Raw genomic sequence first — 27,075 nt, forward strand, 5'->3', positions numbered from 1 at the left:
GAAAGTCTGACACTCAAAAGGCACTGGGTCATTCAGCAGCAGGACATTCACGACTGAACACAAATAACATGAAACATCCAGATAAAGATGGAACTCGCCTCCTGTTCTCTTCCTCAGTGCGTATCGTCAGGAGTCGACAGTGGTGTGAGATGACTCCTTGTTTGGACGATGAAGGTTGTAACCTCCTGGTCAACCAGTCGGGCTGGACCTGCACGCAACCAGGAGGCCGAGTCAAGACCACCACGGTGAGAACACAACATGACACACACACACTTTTTGCGTCATCGCCTCACTGCAGGATGGTTGTTGCTGCTACACACAGTGGGAACGCAGGCACTATACATCTCTGCACACTGCTTTTCACTTTCTGGTGGTTTTTGGGGGAAAAAAAATCCACAGTCAAGTACTGACATGCATGATGTTACCATGGTGGCAAAACAATCCCATATAAAATGGACAGTGGAAAGAGATATGATTAATTTTGACTTCTGTAAGTTTGGAGGATCTTCACTTGATTTCAGTAATTATAACTGCTGAAGCCTCATATTGGCTTCATCTAAACTTTGAAGTGCATTTTTGCATAGAACTATCATCACTTCCACGAAAATACATTATGAAACAAGAAAAGCACTCAGAGAGCGCAGTACTCCGCCAAGGCTGCTCAGTCGTTGTATCATTTTTGATGCATGAAATCTTTAAACAATTTGTGGTCGATTTGTAGTAGGAATCATGCAGTCATGTGATTGTCAGCAGGCAGCTAACGTAGTGTTCACTTGTTGTCATAGTTACAGTGATGTAGTGCCGCTATCTCACAATGATACGGAAATCTTTTTTTTTTCCCATATATTTTTTATTGGGTTTCAGCGTTTACATACATTCTCCTTATGGGACATACAACCCAATTATGTTTTTGTTTTGTTTTCTTCCCCCAACACAAAAACATCTCAAACAATATACACCCCCATATATATGTATAGATAAAGAAAATTATAGATAACAAAAATACACCAGCATTGACAATAAAAGAAAAAACATAACCAAACATAAACAAACAAACATTTATGTTTGTTGCAAAATAAATACAATTAAATATGCATTGTAATATAATGTACAATGTAATGTTTATTTTAAAAAGAAAGATATATTTTCACTATTGCCATTTAACCTATTTTTTAATTTCTTTTTCTTTGCAATATTTTTAGTTTATTAAATTTTTCTCACACTGTTAAAATTATTTATATTATAATTTTATGTACACGTGTGTGTTTATTTATTCATTTGTCTTTTAATAATTATTTATTCTAAAGTACAATCGTTAGGATGCACATGCCTTTTAAGCAACCTAAAATGTAAAAAAAAAAAAAAAAAAAAAAAAGTTAATTGAAGAAAGACAGTCAGATTTCGGCAGGGAGTCAGAAATAATAAATATAATAATGATGGCAAACAGAGAAATCTGCTGAAAGTGTTTTTTACAGTTACATCTTTAATTCTTTCCTGTCTTGCATCTGTGTTTCATTTCGGTCAAACCAATCACACAACTAATTTTAACATCAGCTGAACAACAAACATACTTCTAACAAATGTGCTGCTGGTCCTGTATGTGTGTGTGTGTGTGTGTGTGTGTGTGTGTGTGTGTGTGTGTGTGTGTGTGTGTGTGTGTGTGTGTGTGTGTGTTGATTAAATAATCGCTACACAACAGTCCTCTCTCCTCTCTGTCACTCTTCACAGCTGCTGATTACCATCTTTTGTTTCAAAATCCTCTTCAAGCAGCAGATATCATTAATCAAACCACATTCAAGTTTTGTTGATTTTTAAGACACAGCTCTTCATCTCCTTCTTTCAAGTCTCGATGATGCTCAGTTAAGCTGATTATCTGCTGCCAGTTTTGTTTCCTGTCTGCTGAAAATGTAGCTTTATTTAACATAGATTTCCAGCTTCTGTTGTAAAGTATTACAGAGACAGGAAACATACGTAGAAGAATGGGGGGATGATATGCAGTAAATCGCCATGAGCTGGACTTGATTAGTTACTTATTTTTTCATTTTCTTTTTACTTAAGCTTGAATGTTAATCATTGATCTTAATACAATTTCTACTCAAAGTCAAGCTTTTTCCAGCCTTTCAGTTGTTTCTCTTTATCAGCACACAGAGTTTTCAAACTTTTTATGCTCAAACATTTTTCTAAACCCCTTTCTGGACTTTTCATTCATTTTGAATGCTCCAAAGTTATTTGGACTTTCAGTGTCGGTTTTAGTTTCAGTCAAACTTTGAAGCATGAGGAGGTGTATTTATTTGTCATGTCTCCATTCATTCAGTCACTTTGCCTTTTTGTTCCCTGAACTTGACCTTGAACAGTGAAGTTTAGTTTCTAACGCATTCTTAACACAAACTCCGTGAATTTGCTTTTTTAAAAAGTGTTGAATACAGAAAAGGTTCACAGTTTATTTACATTTAATCAACACTACAGTCTTTATCTATTCTTAACCAGTTTGTTGCCTAAATGTAACCACAGACTGTAGTTTGGATGTGAATCCTGCTCTCTGGTGTTCAAGTCCTACATTTGGTTGGCCCTCCATCTACCCCAACTGCCACCACAATGTGGGGATCAATTTGGTTCATTCAATAAAAAAATAAAATCGCCTCTGTACATAATCCAGCCAGTGATCAAGACGGACCTGGGTGTAACTGTGATAATAATTAGGTTCTAAAAGAATGTAATGTGCTTTAGTTTCGATTTTGGGCTGTTGGGCTATAGCCAGATTTCCATCCAAATGTGGTGCAAATTTGAAACATCCAATAAATTAAATGAAAATTCAGTTTAATCTGCATGACTGTTGGCATATGTGTTGAGATAAGCAGTTTGTTGTTCAGTACTAATAAAACATAGAAAAAGCAGAACAAGAACAGCACAACTAAATATTGAATTTAGAGTGTACACCAGAATGGAAATGTGATGGAAATAAGGGATATATCCTAATTCTATGTACCCATTTGATGAAAGTCATAGTCACTTCAGTCCACATATTCACACTTCAATAGACATTTACAGTGCCATTAAAAAAAGTAGTTGCCCCCTTCTCAAATTCTTATTTTTTTTGCATATTTTCCCCGACTTTAATGTTTAAGATCATCAAACAAATGTAAATATCAGATGAAGATAACCCAAGTAAACACAAAATAGAGATTTTAAATGAGGATTTTATTTATTAAAGAAAAAACACTATTCAAAGCTACCTGGCCCTGTGTTAAAAAAGTAATTACCCCCTAAACCTTACAACTGGTTGGGCCACTTTCAGCAGCAACAACTGAAATCAATCATTTTCTATAACTGGGAATGAGTCTTTCACATCTCTGTGGAGATATTTTGGCCCACTCTTCTTTGCAGAATTGTTTACATTCAACACTGGAGGGTTTTCAAGCATGAACGAACTTTTAAAGGTCATGCCTCAGCATTTCAGTTGGATTCAAGTCCAGACTTTGACTAGACCACTCCAAAACCTTCATTTAGTTTTTTTTAAGCCGTTCAGAAGTCGACTTGCTGGTGTGTTTTGGATCGTTTTCCTGCTGCAGAACCCAAACGTGCTTCAAGCTTGAGGTCACAAACTGATGGCCAAACATTCTCCTTCAGGATTTTCTGGTAGAGAGCAGAATTCATGGTTCCATCAATCACAGCAAGTCATCCAGGTCCTGAAGCAGCAGAGCAGCCCCAGACCATCACACTACCACCATGTTTGACTGTTGGTATGATGTTCTTTTTCTGAAATGCTGTTACTTTTACGCCAGATGTAATGAGACACACACCTTCCAAAAAGTTAAACTTTCGTCTCGTCAGTTCATAGAATATTTTCCCAGAAGTCTTGGGGATCATTCAGATGTTTGTTTGCAGAAGCAAGACAAGCCTTTATGTTCTATCTGGTCAGCAGCGGTTTTGGCTTTGGAATTCTGCCATGGATGCCATTTTTGCCCAGTCTCTTCCTTGTTGTTGAGTCATGAACACTGACCGTAACTGAGGCAAAGGAGGTCTGCAGTTCTTTGGATGTTGTCCTGGGTTCCTTTGTGATCTCCTAGATGAGACATCGCTGTGCTCTTGGGGTAATTTTGGTCGGCCGGCCACTCCTGGGAAGGTTCACCACTGTTCCATATATTCTCCATTTGGGGATAATGGCTTTGGGGATTGAACAGGTCTGGAGGTAATCAGGCTTGGGTGTGGTCAGTGAAATTGAACTTGCTTCCAAAAAATGTGATTAGCCACAGTTAATTCATGATTTAACAAGGGGGGAAACTTTTTCACATAGGACCAGGGAGGTTTAGATCGATTTTTTTTCCTTAAAACATTAAATCATCATTTAAAAACTGCATTTTGCGTTTACTTTGCTCTCCTTTGTCTAATATTTAAATTAGTTTGATAGTCTTAAACATTTAAGTGGGGAAAATATTCCAAAAAATAAGAATTCGAGAAAGAGGCAAATAATTTTTCACTAACTGTCAAAAGATTGCTGTAACCAGTTGCCTGCTGTCAAAGCTGAACGTTCCTCTGGGTGTCTAAAAGCTGACGGGCAGCATCCTGCATGAACCCATCAAACCCTTCCTCTTTTTTCTTTGCTGTGTATTGGTTCTGGCTTGAGACAAGTCAGTCTGATCTCTGCATAATAAGCTCTGCCAAACTACTGCTGAATCTCACATGTCAGGACGGTTAAAAACCTGCTCCTCTCTGTCCAGTTGGAGAGCATTCCTCCATTGGGAGCTGTCTTTTTAAAACAGGACAACAGTGCAAGCAGCTGCTCGCCGTCGTGAAATTCAGTTGGATTGTTGGAGCTTTACCTCTCAGCCTCCAGAGGAAACAGTGCTGGAACACTTCTGGACTTCGGAAATCAAACATGTACAAAGATTCAGTCTTTCTCTCTCTTTTTTTTTCTCGGCTCCCTTTAAGAGCTCTGCTTTTTCTGCTCAGCTGACCCTGAATTTGCTGAACTGAGCATTGTGAACACAAGAATACAGGACAAAGCAGCCAAGAAAATAAAGGTCTTTCTTTCTATATCCACGTCATAGCTGAGAGTTCTCAATGCACTGCAGCTGAAGTGACAAGAAGTGAAGGGACTCTCTTCTCTACAAACATCACACAAAGGAACGACGCAATGAATGCACTACAGACTAAACACCTATTGCAAGCCTTAGTGCAATATTTACTGTGTATTGATTCTGAATGCAAAATGTATGCTTTGGTTCCCAACCTTTTGTAAAGTACGACATCAAGTATTCAGTGTCTCTCTGTCTCTTGGTGGAGTTATGTGACGATTGATGTTGGTTTGACTGTCTGTCTGTCTGTCTGTCTGTCTGTCTGTTCACAACATTACTCAAAAACAGATAAACGGATTTCTATGAAATTTTCAGGGAAGGTCAGAAATGACACGAGGACTAAGCGATTAGATTTTCACAGTAATCTGGATCCATTGATTTGTTAAAGATTTCTGTATCATTGCGAGATAACAGCGTGGCGTCACTGTAACTATGACTACACGTGAACGCTATGTCATCTGCCTGCTGGCGATCACATGATTGCCATACTACAACAAGCTGACCAAGTACTGCCCTCTCTGAGTGCTTTTCTTGTTCTATTTCACTTCAATTTTGCCATATTTTTGGGTGTAAATGATTAATATTGAGCAAGAACACAATAACTTCCAATTGTAACGCTGCTGCAATGCAAACACGGCCAATAAATTAACTTAAACTAATAACATTATTTCCATTAATCTGCAGCTGGTTTCTCTACTCTTGGAAAAGCATTTTTCTTTAGGATAAAGTTCTTTAGTGGTGGACTTTCTCTGCAGACACGATGGTCTGCAAGCTGCAATGTACTGACAGGAGGAGTTGTATCCATTTGTAGCCCAACTAGCCACAACGTCAGCATGTTTCTGTCCCAAAGGATAATCTGCCAGATCTTCCCAAATGTGATGCATCATGTTGTTGTCACAACTCAGAGATTTGCAAATACAACCATTATTTTTTTAATCTTTCAGATAACAGTAAGCATCATGTCCTGATTCTGTAATGTTATTTCACTCTTCCCCTGAAGGATCTCTCACCAGTTGTCTTCCTGCAACAGTTCCTCCTGCAACATTTCTGAGAGAGACTTCCCCCTGAGCAAGACTTCTGTTACATGTCTGACTCTTGTCTATCTCTGCAGGAATCCTGCTCTCACACATTTACAGTAACAATCTGAGCCTGTCAGTGGCAAAGACAAGCATTTTAACACTGATGCAGGCAAATGTCCAATGATCGCACTGCAGTCGTTTTGCAAATGTCCGTCGTAGCATTATTCACGTTGGACTGATTCCGAACACTTTTGTCACTGTTAATCATTTACAGCACAAAATATGCAAAAATAGGGCCCAGGTTTATCCTTTAATCACGTCCTACTTCCTCCTGCATAAACTATATAAGCCATTAACAATACTTTTCTTAACTCTGTTGATTTTTTATATAAAAGTACCACACAGCTGATGCACCCTCTATATACTTGTTTTCCTTTAACTTGTTTTTCTTGTCAACAAAGGACACCAAAATAAAAATTATTCACATTAAAGTTTACATCTTCATCCAAGACTCATAATAGAAAAAAACAACTCAATTAGTGTCACAGTACCAAAATCTGACTTCAATAAGACACCTGTCTAAATGCACCAATCAGGCATAACATTATGTCCACCTGCCTAATATTGTGTTGGTCTCCTTTATGCTGCTAAAACTCCTCTGACCCAGTGGTGCATGGACACAGGACTTCTGGGGAGATGGTGGCAGTGAATTCTGTGGGTCCTGTGGGTTGCAGGGTGGGACCTACCTAGATCAGGCTTATCCTGGCACATCCCACAGATGCTCAATAAGATCTGGATCTGGGGAGTGTGGAACCCAGGTGAACAGCTCAGCTCTGTTGTGCTCCCTGGGCTACACCTGAGCAGTTTTTGCGCTGTGTCTGGGTGCATTGTCCTGCTGAGGGTGGCAACAAGGACTGCTGTGACCATGAGGGATTGGAGGATTGCTTGAGATGCAATGTTTAGGTGGGTGGTACATATGACACATCCACATGAATGTCAGGACTCAAGGTTTCCCAGCAGAACTTTGTATTATAACGAGATGATCGATTTTATTCACCTCACTTGTCAGTGGTCATAATGTTGTAGCTGATCAGTTTATGTCATTACCAATATGCAGGTAGCATTGTGCCTCACAGCTACAATATCGCTGGTTCATGTTCAGCCCTGGGGTCTTTCTGTGTGGAATTTGCATGTTCTCGACTGGTGACCTGTCCAGGGTGTCCCCTGCCTTCATCCTAAGTCAGCTGGGATAGACTCCAGCACCCTGCCACCCAACAGAAGATTAAGATATATGTATAGATAATGGATGGATGGGGTAATAAGTGACGCAACACAGAACTGATTATGTTTGAGTTGCCTAAAAAAGACATGCTGGACATTTTGATGATGACCTGCAAAGCACTAAAGGATGTGAAAAGAAGCCATAAATTGACACAAGGAAATTGCCACAGTGTGTTCATAGATTTTATTATACAACCAGAACTGGAGAAACTCTTCATTATGATCAGCTCATTACATGTTCACATCTCTCCAGCATCACATGTCACACTGCTGCTTAAAAAAGAAGAAATCCTTGCAGAGATAGGTGCATCGGGATTCTTTCTACGGGAATTCGGTGGTTCATTATAGCTGTTGCTGATCTGCAAACTGTGAACACCCGATAGTCAGCAGTTTGCAGTAACATGAGTTAATGTTACCAGTGTAAATGTTGCATTTGCATTGAGAGACATTGATCAGTTAGCTTAAAAGATAACAATAAATTAGACAGCTATTGTTTCCTCTGGCTCCGATGGAGAAAAAGGTTTATGTCACTAGATAATTCAACTGTTCTACTTAATGTAATTATGAAATCTACCACATTTGCTAATGTGTTGCTCTTTGAATCCAACAAGTTGGCATCTCTGTCATCAAGATGCTCTGCCATGTTGGATGTGTAGGCTCCCTCAAGGTGGAGGTTTAGAACTCTTACGGATGGGCTTTTTGGTGTCATTGGGATCACCTTGTCTGCCAATTGTAAGTGAAATAATACCATGTTTCACTTTGTGGGTCTACTTTGTGTACAATCCATGGACGGGCAGCAAGTGCATTATTTTTGCAGCCTTGTCTATTGTTTTGTCACCATAAAAGTTGAAGTATTCTAATGAGAGAAGCCCTCCGTACCTGTTAAGAGTGGAAGCAGAGGGCTGCACACACACTTCACTGCTGTTGCATATTGTGGAGACTCACAGAAAATACAGGGAATGATATCTTTAACTGTAGGATATTGTACTATGTTTCCAGTGTCTGTATAATGTGCAACACTGAAATCAGTTATAGAGTGGAAATTGGACTCTGATACAGAGTCAGATCTCTGTTTCTCAAAACTGAGTGAAACTGTGAAGGCCTCTGCTGTTAGAATTTCTTTGAGCTCTATTCATGAAGACAAATGATTTTATCACTGCTGTGCATCGGGAAATGTCCTGCTCTGTAAAGCTGTGTTACTTTGTCAGTCGGTAACCTTGAGCTGTTATCAGCAGTCAAAACTGCAGCACCTTCTCTGAGGACCCCCACTTTATTTAGTGCCAGGTCTGTGAGTTAAACAAAGTAGTTAGTATTTGGAAAATCCAATACTTTTTGTTGCCAATAAAGAGCTTTCAGACTCATGACCCACGACCATTAGATGGTCTGAAATTGTCAACAGGTTTTTTTGAGTCTCAGCCCTCAACCTGACTGTTGTTTCATCTACACTGCCAGTCAAAAATTTGGACACACCTTCACGTTTAATGTTTTTTCTTTATTTTCATGATTATTTACATTGATTATTCTCATTGGAGGCATCAAAACTATGAATGAAGACATATGGAATCATGTAGTACACAAAAAAAAGTGTGAAACAAGTCATATGACCTGATGATCTGGCCTCCATAGTCACCTGACCTAAACCCAATCCAGAGGGTTTGGGATGGGATGGACTGCAGAGTGAAGGCAAAAGGGCCAACAAGTGCTCAGCATCTCTGGGAACTCCTTCAAGACTGTTGGAAAACCATTTCAGGTGACTACCTCATGAAACTGACTGAGAGAATGCCAAGAGTGTGCAAAGCAGTAATCAAAGCAAAGGGTGGCTACTTTGAAGAATCTAAAATATAAAACATGCTTTGACTTAATTCACACTTTTTCGTTTACTACATAATTCCATATGTGTTCATTCATAGTTTTGATGCCTTCAGTGAGAATCTACAATGTAAAAAGTCATGAAAATAAAGAAAAAACATCAAGAAGGTGTGTCCAAACTTTTGACTGGTAGTGTATGTTAGTTCATGATCCTTCTCATGGGACTGCACTCTGCATTGTCTGGTGTAGATATGAAGAAGGCTTATGATCTATCACTTCGTTCCTCACAATTCCCAGTTTCCTACTTGAAGAAGCCTTAGAGAACAGCTCCCTGAGTCGGAGGTCTGACCGGGAAAACTGAATCAATCAGCGGTCATAAAGATACCTTTTAAAGAAGCAGCCATAAAAACACTGTTAATGTGCTTTTTCGTATTTTAATAACCCCTATAAAGAGTGAACATATAATATATAACCCATGTCTTTGACTGAATGATTACTCATGATTTAATGATATTAAAAAGACTTAAAATATAAATAATCCTAAAACATACCTAACAAGATGATGGGTGGTTATTTTAAGTTTCTCTACAACCTGCACCATAATCTCGACTCTAACTGGAAGGTGAGGATGCTGGGAAAATATATTTCATCCTCTGAGCTTGTCCCCAGCTGATGAATGTCTCCCCAGCTCCGACGCACAACAGCAATCTCTCTCCTCATGTCTTCATTTGGTTGAAAGATGGCGGCGCGTCGTTGCATCTGCTGCCTCCGGCTCAGCACGGAATACATAGATGGGAAAATCTCATTTTTTAAGGAGCTTCACACAAACAAGCTCATCTGCTAATGAAGGACAGTGGATCTGATTGCCTCGCTGGAAGGCAAATTAAATTACAGAGACGCATCGCTGAGTGGGCGGACCGACACAACACTCGTCTGTGTTTTACACGAGTCAGCGTTCATTAAAACTCAGAAAGCAGGATCAGAGGAACAAATGATGTTCAATTAGCCCAGAGGAGGTTTACAAGCTTACAGGGACGTACAGAAAGAGTAGAGGATTTAATTGGTGGTATATCATGAGTGTAGATGAGACTCCAAAAAAGAATCTCCTTTACATAGTGTGATGGCTCTACAGACTAATGGAGAGGTTTTTCAAAGGACAGCTGTTGTTACAAATCCTTTATGGTCTGATGAAAAATAGTCCTCCCACATCCTCTTAGAAGGAAACACAACACTTTATATTGCCAGAGGTCATAAGACAATGTTCTTATCCTAAACTTCTCAGTAGGCCCCTTTGTGACTGTGATTAATTCCAGATAAAAGCTGATAGTGGAGAGAGAAACACGCTGAAATCTTTGGTTGAAGCTCCCAGGTCGCACTATGAGACACAGATGGTAAATGTTTAGCTTTGGAGGTCAAAGACATACGGTGTCATACATTCAGTTTGGCTTGTAGGCACTAGGAATGGTGAGTGCATCACTTCATCCGCCTCTCTTCTTACTGTGATGCGGCCATCACTTTGGAACAGGGTAAATCTGGACTCATCAAAAAATATGACCTTCTTTCATTGCTCCTGATTCCAATCTTTATGCTACCTAGCAAACTGAAGCCTTTTTTTTCTGATTAGCCTCGCTGATTAGTGGTTTTCTTACAGCTACACAGCTGTTTAGTCCCAATCCTTTGAGTTCCCTTCCCATTGTGTATGTGGAAATGTTCTTACTTTCACTATTAAACATAGCCGTGAATTCACCTGTTGATCTCCTACTATCATCTAAGACTTTGTTCCAACCACATTTGTTCCTCTAAGATGATGGTTCACCACTATCCATCAGGTTTTAGTAATGCATTGGACGATTCTTAACCAGATTTTAGTAGCTTCAGCAATCTCCTTAGTTGTTTTCTTTGCTTGATGCAGGAAAAGAATTTTCTTCATTTGAGACAGATTAACATCTTTCCGTGACCACAGGATATGTCTTCCAACATGGTAGTTTAAGAAATGAGGAGCTCCTCACTGCATCAACTAGAGTTAAATAAGTTGTTGCCAACTGAAAAATATTCATCACTGCAGTAATTATCCAATGGAATGCTCTTACCTGTTTACTTAGTTATATCCAAGTGGCAACTTTTTTTGGACAGGCAGTGTATAACTCACTCTTTTAAATTGTATCAAGGCTTAAAGTTAAGCAGAAATAAGGGCATGGTTGCACTGAATGAAAGGTGGGTGCCGTTGCAGGACTGTCCATAGCCCAGAGGTGTTTGTATACACTACCTCTGCTCCACTCACATTCTATCTATGTGCTCATTTTTGAATTAGCTGGGTGTTAAGAGGAGTCAGGCACTGACAAGTTGGCAATGGCTGAAGCCCCAACACTGATCTTGAAACCACTTTTCAGGGAACGCATTGCTGCCAAAGGGTTTGTCCCTCTTTATATACAGTCTATAACTTTGCTATGTGTCGTGTCCCCAGTATACCAGCTTTACAAGTCGAGTTCCTGAGTAGTCAGCTATGACGCCTCCAGGAGGAGCAGCTACAGACAGAAGCAAACCTGTTTCCTGTTAGTCTAAGCCAAAGACCCTTTACCTGAAGACTCACCTGTGTGTTTCAGAGCCGGACGGTACTTGATACTTCAAGAGGATTTAAAACATCTATAGGTCTCTGAGAATATTAAAAATGGGTTCATAGCACTTTTTAATATTTTAAGAAGCTGCAGCTTTGCAATATTAATGACACAATTTCTGGCTTGTTTTTGCTTTGGAAGTGAAATAAATAGAAACAGAGCTCATTGTTTCTCATCACCAGCCGCAATTCATCATAAAGCAATTATGTCGGAAACAAGGCCGCCTGCTTTCAGTTTACTCCCAGCTGTGGTGTTTATCATGGAAATAGCAGATAACACATGCACACACACGCACGCACACACACACACGCGCGCACACACACACACACACACACACACACACACACACACACACACACATACACACACACTGATAACTGAAGGCTGTATTTCCATTGTAGGGCAGTAATAGGATTTAAACTAATGTGTAACTAACAACATGGCTAGACTCATTTCTATCGCCTGTGTCCCTGATTTAATTTCTTTTTAATATCTTGTCTCCTTTAAGGGGTTCTTCAGGACACAGTCTCCTCTCATCAGGCTCTGATTGTATCTGTTTCTTACGCCATTCTGTTCCTCTGTGGGCTTGGAAACTAGTTGTTTTTGTTTTAACCAGCCACAGATAGAATGCTCCTGTTAAGACTGACTGCTGATTATTGGGTTTTAGCTTATTTTATTGCATATTTTAACCTTACTAAGAACTCATTTATTCACATAGCTTATCTGAAGCTATATAAAAATCATCAGCCATGAGGAACAGCTTCACTCATAATTAATCTGACTGTTCTTTTCAGTAACTGCCTACTGTTTGCTAGGATGGGTAAAATGTGTCTACTCCCTTAGTAAAAATGCATTGTGAGCCACCCATTTTGAATGTTGTCAAACCATTCAAAAACTGTTGTCATCACACATCATTTCGATATATATTTGGCCCCTAAGAAACCTCTTCCACCTTCTGTTAGGCTCAGTACAGTGTAACCATCCTATTGCATTGCGGTGGAGCAGTGATTTTGGAGTTACAAAGACAAGCAAAAGTTTACATTCATGGTTGGTTTCAAGTCCTCTCTCAGGTCACTAACACCTTTATCTTGATTAAAGGTGTAAATGGAGGGCAGATGGGATGTTCATGTCAGTCTCAGTCTGAATATGGAATTAAAACCATGAGAAACTGATCCTCCTGGCACCCATCAGCTCATAGAAATGTCACCAACTGTTGTAAATTGCCTTTGAGTGGCTTTCTTATCTATGGCTTTGTTATTTCTTCATTTGTCATTTATTTTATTTGCCAGTATTTTTTTAAAACATCACACAACATCCTGGACTTTGCTTGAAAAATCATATGATTTGTGTGTGCATGTGTCTTCATTTGATGTTTTCTGTCACTTCACAACTCCATGCAATACAAAGCCTGTTATGTATTCCATGCATGAAGACAGAAAAGAAATGTAATGGCTGTAATGACCTCGCTTTTCAGTTGCTCTGCTGCACTTTCTCTCTTTTGTACTGCAAAAGAGAACATGTGAGGAGCTGATAAGAAACCCACTTACACACATACATGGAGAAGAGCCCATTTTTCTTACTGTGACAAAGTGTCAGGCTGAGCAGTGTGCCGGCAAACTTTAAAACACGAAGCGCAGAGGTGTTGAGAGAGAGTAAAGGAGTAAAACTGAGTCAGAGGTTATTATTGAGCTCCTGGAAAATCAGGATTCTCTTTCCAGTTTAGGCCTTAATATCTTTTTTTCAACCTGATACAGTACAGATTGATTTTTAAAAAAGTCTATCAAAATTGTAGTGTGGTTGCACAATATTGTTGTATCTGGTAAAGACAAATGGCACGTTGGCAGGTATAAATAAAATAGTGCTGATTGAAGAACTGAAAACAGGTGAAATGTGTGTGGAAGTCAGGTGACTGGTAACAGGAAGTCCAAGGACATAATATAGTTTTCTGACCTTTATTATTTTAGTTTGTATTGTCCTCACAAAGAACCTATTATAGAATTATTATGTGTTTAATGACATTAGCACAAGTAATTACGTGCAGTTTTGGCACAGAAGTTCTGGGGACATATAAAAATGGTGGGAGGTAGATTTTAGTTTTACTCTCAATTTCAATTTTGTCGATACTGTTTAATGGGTGAAAAAGCCTATGATTGGCTAAACTCTACAGTCATGGACTAGATTTCCTAAATCCTGAAAGTGGACCCCAGGATCGGGTGCAGAAGTCTAGTTTCCACTCAGATAACTTCAATTATCATATGCTGAAAGGTCCGCATGGAATTTTTGTACAATGATGGCAAAAAAATACAAATATATAAAAGCTGCCTAGCTCAGCTTTAGCAGGCTTACCTGCACATGTCCTAGATACTTACACTCAATGCACTTTTATCTGTGCTTTGTTCCATTAGATACACATAGATTTGAAGAAACTCATTTTATTCTGTTCAGTGAAATTCTGACTTGGATTTTTTTTATGTGTGGTTTTTAGAAAGAGGGTACATATGAAACTAGAAAAGCACTCAGAGAGCGCAGTACTCCACCAAGGCTGTTCATTCCTCCATATGACATTGTAGCACTTTTTTATTAGTTATTGATGATCAGAAATCACGGCACCATAGAATGTGGCCTTTTATTGTAGATGTACCCACAAACAAGATGATCTTGCACTAAACACAGGCATGTGTGATGCATGTGTACGTTGTGTATGGATACCGCATCACGTGACCTAAATATGTAGTGGGTGGCGCGAATTGATGGGACTCGGAAACACCCCCACAATTTTATCAACTGTTCCCTGTATGATTTCCAATGAATAAGTCCTGATAAGTCCGCAGCAGTTGATTTGTAGTAGGATTGTTGTCATAGTTACAGTGACGCCGTGCCGCTGTCTCACAAGGATACAGAAATCTTTAACAAATCCGTGGATCCAGACTATAAGCCGCATCACTGTCAGAATCTAAGCAATTGGTCCTTGCGTCATTTCTGACCTTCCCTGAAAATTTCATCCAAATCACTAGTCCGTTTTTGAGTAATGTTGCTAACAGACAGACAGACAGACTGACAAACCAACACCGATCATCACATTACTCCACCGCATTCCTTGGCGGAACAATAAATGCTGCCTAGCTCAGCTTTAGGAGATTTCCCTGCACATGTCCTAGACACTCACACCCAATGCACTTTTATCTGTGCTTTGTTCCATTAGATACACATGGATTTGAAGAAACTCATTTCATTTTGTTCAGTGAAATTCTGACCTGAATTTGTTTTATGTGGGGTTTTTAGAAAGGGGGAAATATGAAAATATTGTGTTGCATAGTGCTGAAAATCAAAGAGACTAGACAACTTTTTAGAACACAAATCAAGGACCATTTCTGATATAAGTCATGTCCACTTCCAGTGTAAATCTGAGTACAGATGTTTTTGTAAAAAGACGTAGCTCTGTGTTACACCCTCAGCATATACATCACCATTTGATTTATAATGATAAATATAATAAAGGCTCCATGTTGCTGTTCCAGTTCATCCCCAAGGTGGTGGTTGGGGTTGAAGTCAGGACTCTGTGCAGGCCAGACAAGTTCTTCATCATAAGGAGAAAACCACTTCACAACAGTCATAGCCTTAACATTCTTCCAACTCATAGATGTTGTAAGAGGAGGACAGATAAAGCATAAACCAAGTGTTAAAAAATCACACTTGAAAAATACTTTTTTTTGAAGTAACAATACTATTGTAAAGGGTAATGCATGAAAACAGTTTAACTAGCAGTCTAGGTCAAATATGTCATGAACCCCTCCTTTCACCCCAACCTCCTCCTTATGTAGAGAATTACTGCAGCCACTAGGGGGCAGTATATTTTGTGTAAACATATGCAATTTAATGAAATTTGCTAAAACAACTGATGTTGTCGCACACAAACACGAGAGGTTGTTCAGCAAATTAAGCTAACCTATGGGGTAAAATAAGTTGCTTCCACAAGCAAAGCGTGGGGTCATTTTTTGGGAGGATACCCTCCACAGGGTTATTTTCCTGTTGAGATAGGAAGGGGCTTTTTCCCTAAAGCTGAAAAATCACTATTGTCTAAAATATGCTGGAACATAACAGTTTTCATTAATTTCATCTACAGACCTGTCCACTCACTCCATCTCTGTATTCACATTTTGTTAACTGCTTGTTTTTTGTGTGTTTTCATTGAATTTCTCTGACAGTTTCCTGTGTTTGTCCTCAGCTCTGTTATCTGTCTAAACACCTGGTTGTGAATTAAAACCTGTCTTCCACTGGGGTAATGGAGAAAGCGATGCGTGACAGGTGCTGCGTTGTGATCTTCTTTCTGTAATTGATCCCATTGGGTAGTCTGGCTTTGGCGGGAGCCAATCACAGCTCAGGTTTAAACTGTGTGGCCATGAGCAGTGCTCATGTGAAGTCAGCAGCAGGACACTGGAAGTCTTTGAAGATGACCAGGCTCACCACAGCAGCACCGATTAAAGCCCAGATCAATGAGTTCAGTCCTGCTGAAGCTGAGCTTACCTGATGGTGACGCATTGTTTTTGATGCTGTTTTTACTGGTCAGGGACAAATATTCAGGAGTGAGGATAAAGTCAGTTTATCCTTAAAGAGCCTTTCCACTGAAAATCTATTTCAATTGTCACTTTATTTCAATTTCATATGTAACAAACCTAAGAAACCAATCTTGTCAACTTGCAGGATGGGGCTGTCTGTGTCAATATTTTACTTTATATATGGATAAATTAGTCCAATATTACAACCTACCACTGGGTCATTATCCTGTTGCAAGACCCATGACCTGCGACTGAGACCAAGCTTTCTGACACTGGGCAGCACATTTCTCTGTAGAATACCTTGATAGTCATGAGATTTCATTGTACCTGCACAGATTCAAGACACCCTGTACCAGATGCAGCAAAGCAGCCCCAGAACATAACAGAGCCTCCTCCATGTTTCACAGTAGGGACAGTGTTCTTTTCTTGATATGCTTCATTTTTGCATCTGTGAACATAGAGCTGATGTGCCTTGCCAAAAAGTTCTAGTTTTGTCTCATTTGTCCATAGGACATTCTCCCAGAAGCTTTGTGGCTTGTCAACATGCACTTTGGCAAATACCAGTCCGGCTTTTTTATGATTTGTTTTCAACAATGGTGTCCTCCTTGGTCGTCTCCCATCAAGTCCACTTTGGCTCAGACACTGACGGATGGTGTGATCTGACACTGATGTACCTTGACCTTGGAGTTCAGCTTTAATGTCTTTAGAGGTTGTTCTGGGCTCTTTTGTATTATCCATCTCTTCCATTTGTCATCAATTTTCCTCCTGCAGCCACATCCAGGGAGGTTGGCTACAGTCCCATGGATCTTAAATTTCTGAATAATATGTGCAACTGTAGTCACAGGAACATCAAGCTGCTTGGAGATGGTCTTATAGCCTTTACCTTTAACATGCTTGTCTATAATTTTCTTTCTAATCTCCTGAGACAACTCTCTCCTTGGCTTCCTCTGGTCCATGTTTAGTGTGATACACACCATGTCACCAAACAGCACAGTGACTACTGTAACCCTATAAATAGGCCGACTGACTGATTACAAGTTTGTAGACACCTGTGATGCTAATTAGAGGACACACCTTGATTGAACATGTCCCTATGGTCACATTATTTTTAGTCTTTTCTAGGGGTACCATCATTTTTGTCCAGGCCTGTTTCATGAGTTTTTTTTTTTTTGTTTTTTTTAAAATAATTCTGTTGAACCACAGTTCAAAAGCAATGTCTGATTTTCATTGGTTAATTTTCATTTATTATTACTTTTGTCCGATTCAAATTATTTCTGTGACCATTGTGGGTTTTTCTTTCATTAACTGAGGGGTACCAACAGTTTTGTCCACGTGTGTATACTGAATTGGGAGGAGTGGCTGAAGATAGAGGCAGGGACTTTATAAACATGAACATTCTATAAAAAAATAACAAAGTAGAGCTACATCTAAACCTCTAAATCTGTAACTTTCACATTTGGAGCCAAGATTTTAGGGGTTTAGCCACTGACTAGAGAGGGTCTTAAAAAACTATAGATAAAAGTTGTAAACATCAGTCAGGTTTTTTATAAGTGTTCGTGTACTTAAATATTTTGCAAGCCAGACTGTAGACTACTTTTATACTTCAGTTTTTGCATGGAACACGAGGTATGCTGGAATGTGGATGCTGTTGCCTTTGGATTTAGCCAAGTTAGTCATTTGTTCCTGTTTAGAGCCTTTTTACTAAGCTATCTGGCTTAATGTAACATGAAAGAACCATAAATCTCATCTAATCTTCTGCCTGCCAGAAATGGAAAGTATCAAACTATTTCTTCAAATTAGATTTTTTAAACTCTGACCTTAAACCCTTTTTCAGAATTCTGCTTGTACAAAACAATCTCAAATTCAAATAAGAAATGAAGAACCTTTGACTTGGATACAATAAGTATCTTTTTAAAGTGAAGTTCTGAGAGTTTGGAAAAGAGAGCCTGTAAATAAAGAATAAAGAAGCTCAAAGTATTCAATGTTTCATTAGTAACATTTATACACAATGATTACAGCCTGCAGAGCGATGGTGTCATTTGCTATCACAAAAGTGTGATCAAGCATCAGAGCAGAAAGCAGAATTCATTTGCAGCCCACTGCACCGGCTGCGTCTGTCTTTACCTGTCTGTTGTTTGTCTGTATGTTTCCCTGAGCGTTATTATCTAGAAGCCCTCTGTGTGGTTGAAACCTGCCAAGGTACTTTGCATCTATTTTCGGTCACATGCGGAAAAAAAGACAGAGGAGCAAATCACAGTCTGCTCAATCAGACAGAAATCCAATTCTCCTTGGAGAGAAGGGCAGCTGTTTACTTCGAATGTGAACAAGGCACAATGCAAATTCACAGACTAAATATCCTCTAAATAGTTTTGTTTGGGTTTTTTTTAGAACATGAAAGATTACAGCTGCTTGGTTTCACCTTGTTTTGTGTTCCAGTAAAAACTCCCAGGGGTCAGTTTGACTGAAACCTCCCTATAAACTTCCAGAGGTAATCTTAAGGAAAGAAGTGAAGGAGCGGTCACATTAGCACGTTAACCTGAATATAAGACTTTTTTCAGAAATAGGAGGACTAGGAGGCACAAATATGTGTTCACATCATCAGATATTCTTTTTGAATGTAGAGTACAGTCCTCCAGAGAGAGTGCTGCATTATGGGTTGTTAAAAAACCTTGTTACATAATGCATACAATTAGGATTAAATCCCTGTAAAATACATTATTACTCCGCTAAGGAACGCAGAGGACGTACGTGACGATCAGCATTGGTTTGTCTGTCTGTCTGTGTGTTTGTCTGTCTGTTAACAACACTACTCAAAAAAAAGACAAACATATTGGCATGAAATTTTCAGGGAAGCTCAGAAATGACACAAGGACCAAGTGATTAGATTTTGGCAGTGATGCAGCTTATAGTCTGGATCCACGGATTTGTTAAAGACTTCTGTGTCATTTAAAGATAGCAGCTCTGTGTTACTATGACTGCAAGTGAACACTAAGTCAGCTGCCTGCTGACGATCACATGAATGCAATCCTACTACAAATCAACCATGAATGTTTTAAAGATTCCGTCCATTGGAAATCATACAGAGATTGAGCAGCCTTGGTGGAGTACTGTGCTAAACACGTCAGCTGCCTGGTGACGATCACATGATTGCAATCCTACTATAAATCGACTGCTGCGGACTTATCGGGACTTATCCGTTGGAATTGATACAAGAAACAATTGATTTAATTGTGGAGGTGTTCCAAGTCCCATCAATTCCCGCCACCCGCTACATATTTAGGTCACGCGATTCGGTATCCATACATAACGTACATATGTGTAACACACACCTGTGTTCAGCGCAAGGTCATTTTGTTTGTGGGTACATCTATATTAAATGGTCACATTCTATGTTGCTGTGATTTCTGATGATCAATAACTAATAAACAAATACTGCACTAAAAAAATGTCATTTCTGACAATGGCATATGGGGGAATGAACAGCCTTGGCAGAGTACTGCGCTTTCTGAGTGTTTTTCTAGTTTTAAAATGCGTTACTCTGGCTCTGATGCAGCCTCCTCTGTCTATCTGAAGTCACTATTCTGTGGTCTGAAGCGATGTCCTACCCACAATACTATTTGTTTGGTTATATGTCAACCAGTAACAGCCAGTCAAAAAAATTAACTGAGACATTTCAACAAAGTGTTATTATCACCAAAACTTAAATTTTTATGGCAAATGTAAAAGTGATTTTTCTACTTGATACTGATAATCCGTATTGGTATCAGCCTAAAAAAAACTATATTGGTCGACCCTCTAAATACAATACAGCTTAAAGTGCTTGACATCAAATCGCGGATGAGCAGATCCGTGATTTCTGTAATAAGAAATGTATTTATAATGCGAAACCAAACGTAAAATTTCAGTATATTTTGTTAAACATGTACTATGGTAGGTCATGCTGCTAGTAGTCTCTGTCTGCTCTGTAACCATAGAAACAGAGCAGAATCACTGAATCACTTGTGATACTTAAGAAAATGTGTGAGGCAAGTCCATTAAAAGTCATGTCTTTCTATGTCTGCTTGTCCTCAGTAGACATTAGAATTTTTATGGTAGCAGTTTGTGTGTGTTGCACAAAAAAACTAACTGCATGAACAACCAAATGCATCAGGAAAGCACCTAAAGTTTGATGGATTGACGTGTTCTGGGGACCAAAGATGCTGTCTGTTTTGTCCTACAAAAGAAGCCTGTAACTCAAACTGGACTGTAGTTCTTGCTAATTTTGTTCAGATGATTCCCTGAGCTCAGAGTATCACAGCAGCTGTGAAATGGTTCAGTGTTAGCTTCTCTTCTAGCAAAGACGTTTCATGTATGCCCTGACTGCAGGTAGCAGATCTGAAAAGCTCCAAACACACCTTCACCTCCGTGTTTAATCAGCTGTGAGTGGAGCATTTAGGGATGGTCTGAATGTTGATGCTGTTTCAGACTGATGTATGGTTCTTAGTGTAATCCACCTCGTCCTTGTCTGACTCCTCCGGCTCTTTTTGGATTCCAGCTGCAGTTGAACAGGACAGACATGAATAATTCAGAGCAGAGCAGCTCAGAGGTGCTGCCACTGCTGTCTCTTCGTCTTCTTCATGTGAGTCTTCACCTGGAAGCAATTACAGGAGAGCTCCTTCTTCACAGCGGAGACAGAAATGAAGTGTCCTCCGCTCCTTGAGTTTCATTTTTTTAATCTCAGAGTCTTCAGGAGGACATGTCCGGCCTCTGAGATATAGACTCTACATGTAGTGTGGAGCTCAAGTCAAATGAAGTCACAGTTCAGCATCAAAAGTTATTCAGCCATCTCCTCCTAACTCCAGTTAATCCAATAAACAAAGCGGTGGAGGTGAGGTAGACCATGCAAACATCTCTAACCTACTTACAGTGTGAAAAAGAGGATAGTGACACACAGACAGAAAATGCAATTTAGGCAAAAAAGACTTGTCAGGAGACAGGAGACAACAGGAGTTTTCCTGAATAGACTGGGGCTCATGTCCCATGTGATCTGAGATATTTTTTTTCTTTTCTCTGAATTAGCCATGTTAATGAAGGTGCTCGCCACCCTGTTTGAAAATGTTCCACCAACAGTTCCTCACCACTATTTTGCAGGAAGTGCTTCATCCTTAGCACCGTGTATAACAATTGTGATTGACTTGTTTGTGTTTCTCTAAACCAGAGTGTTTTTCCCTGATGCCAGAATGCTCCTGCCCCAGACCGTTCTCCAGCATTGATACAGTGCTATAGAGACAGGTTCAGCTTAAAGTTGATATTTGAGCTCCTCGTTTACTCGTCTTGTTACCTCCTCTCCCAATGTCTCCAACACGTGTCGGTGTGTAAATTTCACATGCTGTCAGTGACTCTGTGTTCAGTCTGAATTCCAGCGCAGCTGCTTTAATTGGAAGGAGGACTGTGTGAGGCTCGTTTTCTCTAATGAAGCCCAGTGGAGTGGCTCAAATAGAAGCGTACACCGACACCAGCTGGAAGGAAAACATGAGGTCGAGCTGTTGCAGACAGTTTTTAAATCACAAGTCCCAGAATTGTTTAATATATTTATTTTGATAGTAGTAGACACTTTGATGTACGACACATATATGTATATATGTGACACTGCACCAGAGGTCTACAGAGAGTACCTTGGACTTCATGGCTTCTTTTTTTTCCTGGCATTCAATGTGAATTGTGGGACCTTATATACACAGTGGGTGTGCCATTCTACAGTATGTCTAATCACTTCAGTTTCTAACAGGAAAGGACCAGCCAGGTTCCAGACACATCTCAGGGATAATTAAAGCAAACTGGATTGGTAGAATGATAGACAAAAAAAGGTATTTTTATACCTTAAGAATAAAATCTACAACCAGGATTTCCCAGAAAATAAAAAAGGTGCAGGAAAGGACATAAAATACCTAAAATAACAATATAAACATTTGTAGTTATAGATTTAAACAAAGTCATTAAACCTCAAGAGTATGTGATCGTACAGCTATCAGATCTTGTGTTAGATTATCTTCCAGAGACTACGAAAGAAAAGATTTCAAATGTCCTTTTTTTTTTTTTTTTTTTTTTTTTACATCACATAAGTCTTAGGTGGAGTGTAAATAACATAACACAAGTTCAAAACATATGTATTAATTTTGGTTTGGTTAATTTTTGTGTAAGTTGCAAAACATAGCATACAAACAACATTAACATACAAGTGTATTTAGACTTGTCAACCCTGACCACATTAGCACAACAACGACTGAGCCCTCATTTATTGTACTTTTTTGAAATGCAGAGGTACATCTGAAACTTCAGACACTTGGTGCATGTTTCCCATTGCATCTGTCTGCCCTGCTCCTGGACGGATTGGGGTCATTCATCATTTTTGGCAAGTGGACAGCTCGATACTTCCTCAAGCTCTTATCTGGCTGAGACCTCCTTTTCTTCTATGATGGGGTGTAGTCCTTGTCATTGCACTCATCAGTTGTGACTGGCTTAGTTTGACCTGACTGCGCTTGGGCAATCAGTTCCTCCCCCAAGAGCAGTTTAAAGTTGAAGTATTGGAGCGATTTCCTTGCCGGTTCCGCCAAGTCCTGGCTGTCTTCCTTGTACTGTAACCATTCCGAAGTTGACTTGCTGGTGTGTTTTGGATCGTTGTCCTGCTGCAGAACCCAAGGGCGCTTCAGCTTGAGGTCACGAACTGATGGCCAAACATTCTCCATCAGGATTTTCTGGTAGCAGAATTCATGGTTCCATCAATGACATGGATGTCATTTTTGCCCAGTGTCTTCCTTTTTTGGTAAGCCGGCCACTCCTGGGAGGATTCACCACTGTTTCATATTTTCTCCATTTGTGGATAATGGCTCTCACCGTGGTTCACTGGAGTCCTAAAGCTTTAGACATGGCCTTGTAACCATTGCCATAGATGTCAATTATTTTATTTCTCATCTGTTCTTCAATTTGTTTGGCTCGCAGCATTTTGTTGCAGCTTTTTGAGATCTTCTGGCCGACTTCATTTTTTGAGACAGGTTCTATTTAAGTGATTTCTTGATTGAACAGGTCTGGAGATAATCAGACTTGGGTGTGGTCAGTGAAATTGAACTTGCTTTCCAAAAAATGTGATTAGTATTAGTATTCACTTTGTCAATATGGGTCACTGGGTGTTAATTGAAGAACAATATTGTCAATTTAATTTACTTCATATTAAAAGTAATGAAGTGTGTCAAAACTGAAATGGTCTAAATAAATCCTTTCTTCTTTCTCCTAAATGACTGTAGTTGAATCTTTTTCTCAAATCTGTCTGACTCTGCTCAGATCAGCAGACATTCTGATTGGTTGTAATAGGTTCTCTCATAATATTTTCATGTCTGGCCTTTAGGTCTCCTGACAGCGGCGGCGAGGACAGACGCTCACCAGAGAAGGACTGGTTCTCATCGTCCATCGCCCATCATCGCCAGGCGGACCTTCTGGTGCCACTGCTGAAGACAAACCATCTGCCGCCATCAGAGCTACAGGCGAGACACTGGCAGTCCCTGCTTTATGTTCGGGTAAACTGTGGAAACTGCCATCTAAAGTTCTTCTTTGTGGACTCAAAGTGACTGCTTGATTTCCAGAGGATATAAAAAGAGGATTATGGCGCGCAAAACTCTGTTTAGTTTTTACAGACCAAAGATGATGAACAGAGCTGAGGATGAGACATTTTAAGAGGGACAGAGACTTTCACAACCCCTCCTTCCACACACACACACACACACACACACACACACACACACACACACACACACACGCAAACACACACTAAAGTATTATCCTTGTAAAGAAATGAACACATTGTGATATTATACAGTAAGCGAATTAACTGAACAAAGAAAAATGCATATGAGTTAATGATAAAACATGCATCTGAATGGGGAGAGATGACGCTTTTGATGTTTCTGTTGGAACATTCCAGCTGGGTGTGTGCTCAACATCAATCTGTTGAAGTTCAAAAAGGAGCAATCATATCAGGCATTTTTGTGATAAAAACATATATCTTTGCGCACTTTCAGTAGCCACTTGATAACATATTTTAAATATTAAAATTTCAACTCGGGCAAGAATAGTATCTAATGCAGTAACAGGTGGATTTTATGGAAAACTTATGTAACCTAAATCTTTGTAGTTACACACATGGGTCAAAGACAGGCACTAAATGAATCTCAGACAATAACATGCATCATGAAACTCAGTTTTGGAACTCTTTGGGTCTATTTGGATGCCATTTATTGTCAACATGAACTGTTTTATTTATATAGTTATGCATTTTATTAGTCAACTGAAGAATGAGCCAGTGAACCAATGAACCAACCTATTAAAATTTAGACGTAAATAACGTGATGTTTTTGGGAATCCAAGGATTCTTCTGATGGACAGGTGACACCTCCACGAACACCATGACCCGCTTTTAAAAATTTGGCATCAGTGTGCAGTGTTTCCACTTTTTATCATAAAAAAACTGCAACAAAAAAGCCTCCTGGCTCTTGTCTACCAGACTACATTATGCATTACATCAGATTTGACATTTTTTAGTGCCGCATTTAGACGACATGCAGTCAGCATGGTGGGTTTTAATGAAACAACAAGCAAACCATTTCGCACCAAGCTGCCATTTCTGTTTGAGGGTGGGGGGGAGATTGCATAACATGTATTTTCAAGTCTAAAGTTCTATATTTAACAATTTCTATGTTGTATCTTTGTAGAAATCCTTATTTAACACTCATGTTGCTCATCATCTTTGAACAGTGCTGTTGTTCAAAGCTTGCTTGCGGTTTCTGGCAGTTGCACTGTTTTTGAACATAGAGGAGGAGTTTTCAATAATACTTTCTGATAATCCTCTTTAAAACATTTATGAGTAGTAACTAATGGTTAAAGTAGTGACTGATAATTGGTTTACATCAAACATGAAATATATTTTAAACATTTTGCTAGGTCATGAAAAATCTGTTTTACTGACTGTCTGCAGTGATCAGTATTAGTAAGTCATTAATAATCATGCAATCTATTGCTGTAAATGTCATGTTGTTAATGAAAAACTCTTAACAAAAGAGCTACAAAGACAATTCAGGCATCATGTAGTAGAATGCAAACTAGTCAGAAGGATTTTTCACAACCTGGCAAGCCAAAAGTTGCTCTTAAGTGGCTTATAACTGATCCATGAAACATTAATAAGTGATTAAATAATGCCTTTGAAACCATTAGTTACAACTTAAAAACCCTTATATGAAAAGTGAAATTGTGTTTTCCTTCAGATATGGTAGGTTCATGTACACCAAATCCCAGAATTCCATGTTTCTATAGGTCATTGCCTTATCATCTCGGCTCAGTCTCCATTTGCCGAACGAGATTAATTCACCGTCTTTGTTTTGATGCTCTGCCATTATGGAACCATGTTTTTCATTAAACAGAAAACACAAGTTTCTGTCTTTCATGTCAGAGTTTTCTTCTGATGCCAGTTTGAACAGTTTTAATATGGAAAATGTTACGGCGGGTTCAGAGGCTCAAAAGCAGGAAATGAGGAATGCAGACAAATGAACGTTTCAACAAAGTTTTATTTCCAACACAATATAAAACACAAGGACTACAACTGTAAACCGTAACTAGTACCAGAAACAGAAGTACAACCTAACCCATTAAGGACAGAACTAAACAGAAGGACTAACTACATGAACCCGAAAAACAGAAAACTACGGTTTACCCACTTATGGTATAACCAGGGCAGGAAAACAACTAAACATGGGAAATAACGAAACAAAACTCGGATCTAGTCTAACAGAATTACTGCACAGAAAGCCCAGACCAAATACTATTCTACCCACGACATAAATTAATCTGACAGAGGTAAAAAAAAAACATGTTGCTAGATCTAAATACAAGTGAGCTGAATTACAAACTGTAAAGCAGATTAATTACTTGATAAGTCTGATGTTGCTAGGGCTAGAGGACTTAACTGACTCTGACAGGGGACTGTCCAGTTTAGGGGGGAAAGCAGACTGTCTCCAGTCCAGGCACATGCCTTTTGAGTAGATGCAGCAGTGGTGTGGCACAGCAGGTGAGTAGACGTCTTACATGACACGGAGCTTTTCCAGGTGGCTCGGTAGGTTTCTCTTCCAGAGGCACGCTGACGACAGGTGAGTACTTTAGGCTGAGCAGAATCCACAGAGGAACGGAGAACCAGGTGACCAACGATGGAACCAGGAGGATCAGGTAATCACAAGCAGGCAGAAGTCAGTTCTAAACACAAGGAAAACAGAATTACTGCAAGGACTAGGTACGTGGCACAGGACGTTCGGTTTACACAACTAACTTGAGGATTGAAGACGGTCCGGCATCATACGACGAATGGCGTCGGGTTTTATGGGAGAGCCGGTGTGACTGATTTGCTGACTTCCACCTGCCCACTATCTGCTGATTAGCTGATACGCCACACCTGCCTCAGCCTCTGTACGGCACACACCTGGAAGAGAGAGAGAGAGAGAGAGCAGGGCCGGGGGAGAGAGCACTGCCACATCCACAGCCTTAAGCTGTAGCTGTGACAGAAAAGAACAAGCCCACAACCGCTTTCTCTAGTCTCAGTTTCTAACATCACATTGTGATGTGAAAACGACTAAGAAATCTATGAAATCACGATTTTAAAATGGGAGATCTGATCGCTGTGACCTTCATGACAACTTCATGCTCA

General features: G+C 39.5%; 1 protein-coding gene across 1 annotated transcript in view; it reads left to right on the top strand.

Moving 5' to 3' along the window:
* The window catches only part of LOC111567080 (chemokine-like protein TAFA-5), a 70,531-nt gene extending 44,718 nt beyond the window's left edge, over positions 1-25,813 (top strand). Inside the window, exons 3-4 of the mRNA XM_023267970.3 lie at positions 118-245; positions 23,737-25,813. Of these exons, the coding sequence (XP_023123738.1) occupies positions 118-245; positions 23,737-23,745 (137 nt within the window). The 3' untranslated portion in view covers positions 23,746-25,813. The remainder of the gene's footprint in view (positions 1-117; positions 246-23,736) is intronic.
* The last annotated feature ends 1,262 nt before the right edge of the window (positions 25,814-27,075 follow it).

The sequence above is a fragment of the Amphiprion ocellaris genome, chromosome 3, assembly GCF_022539595.1.
Source record: "Amphiprion ocellaris isolate individual 3 ecotype Okinawa chromosome 3, ASM2253959v1, whole genome shotgun sequence".
NCBI classification, from domain to species: domain Eukaryota; kingdom Metazoa; phylum Chordata; class Actinopteri; family Pomacentridae; genus Amphiprion; species Amphiprion ocellaris.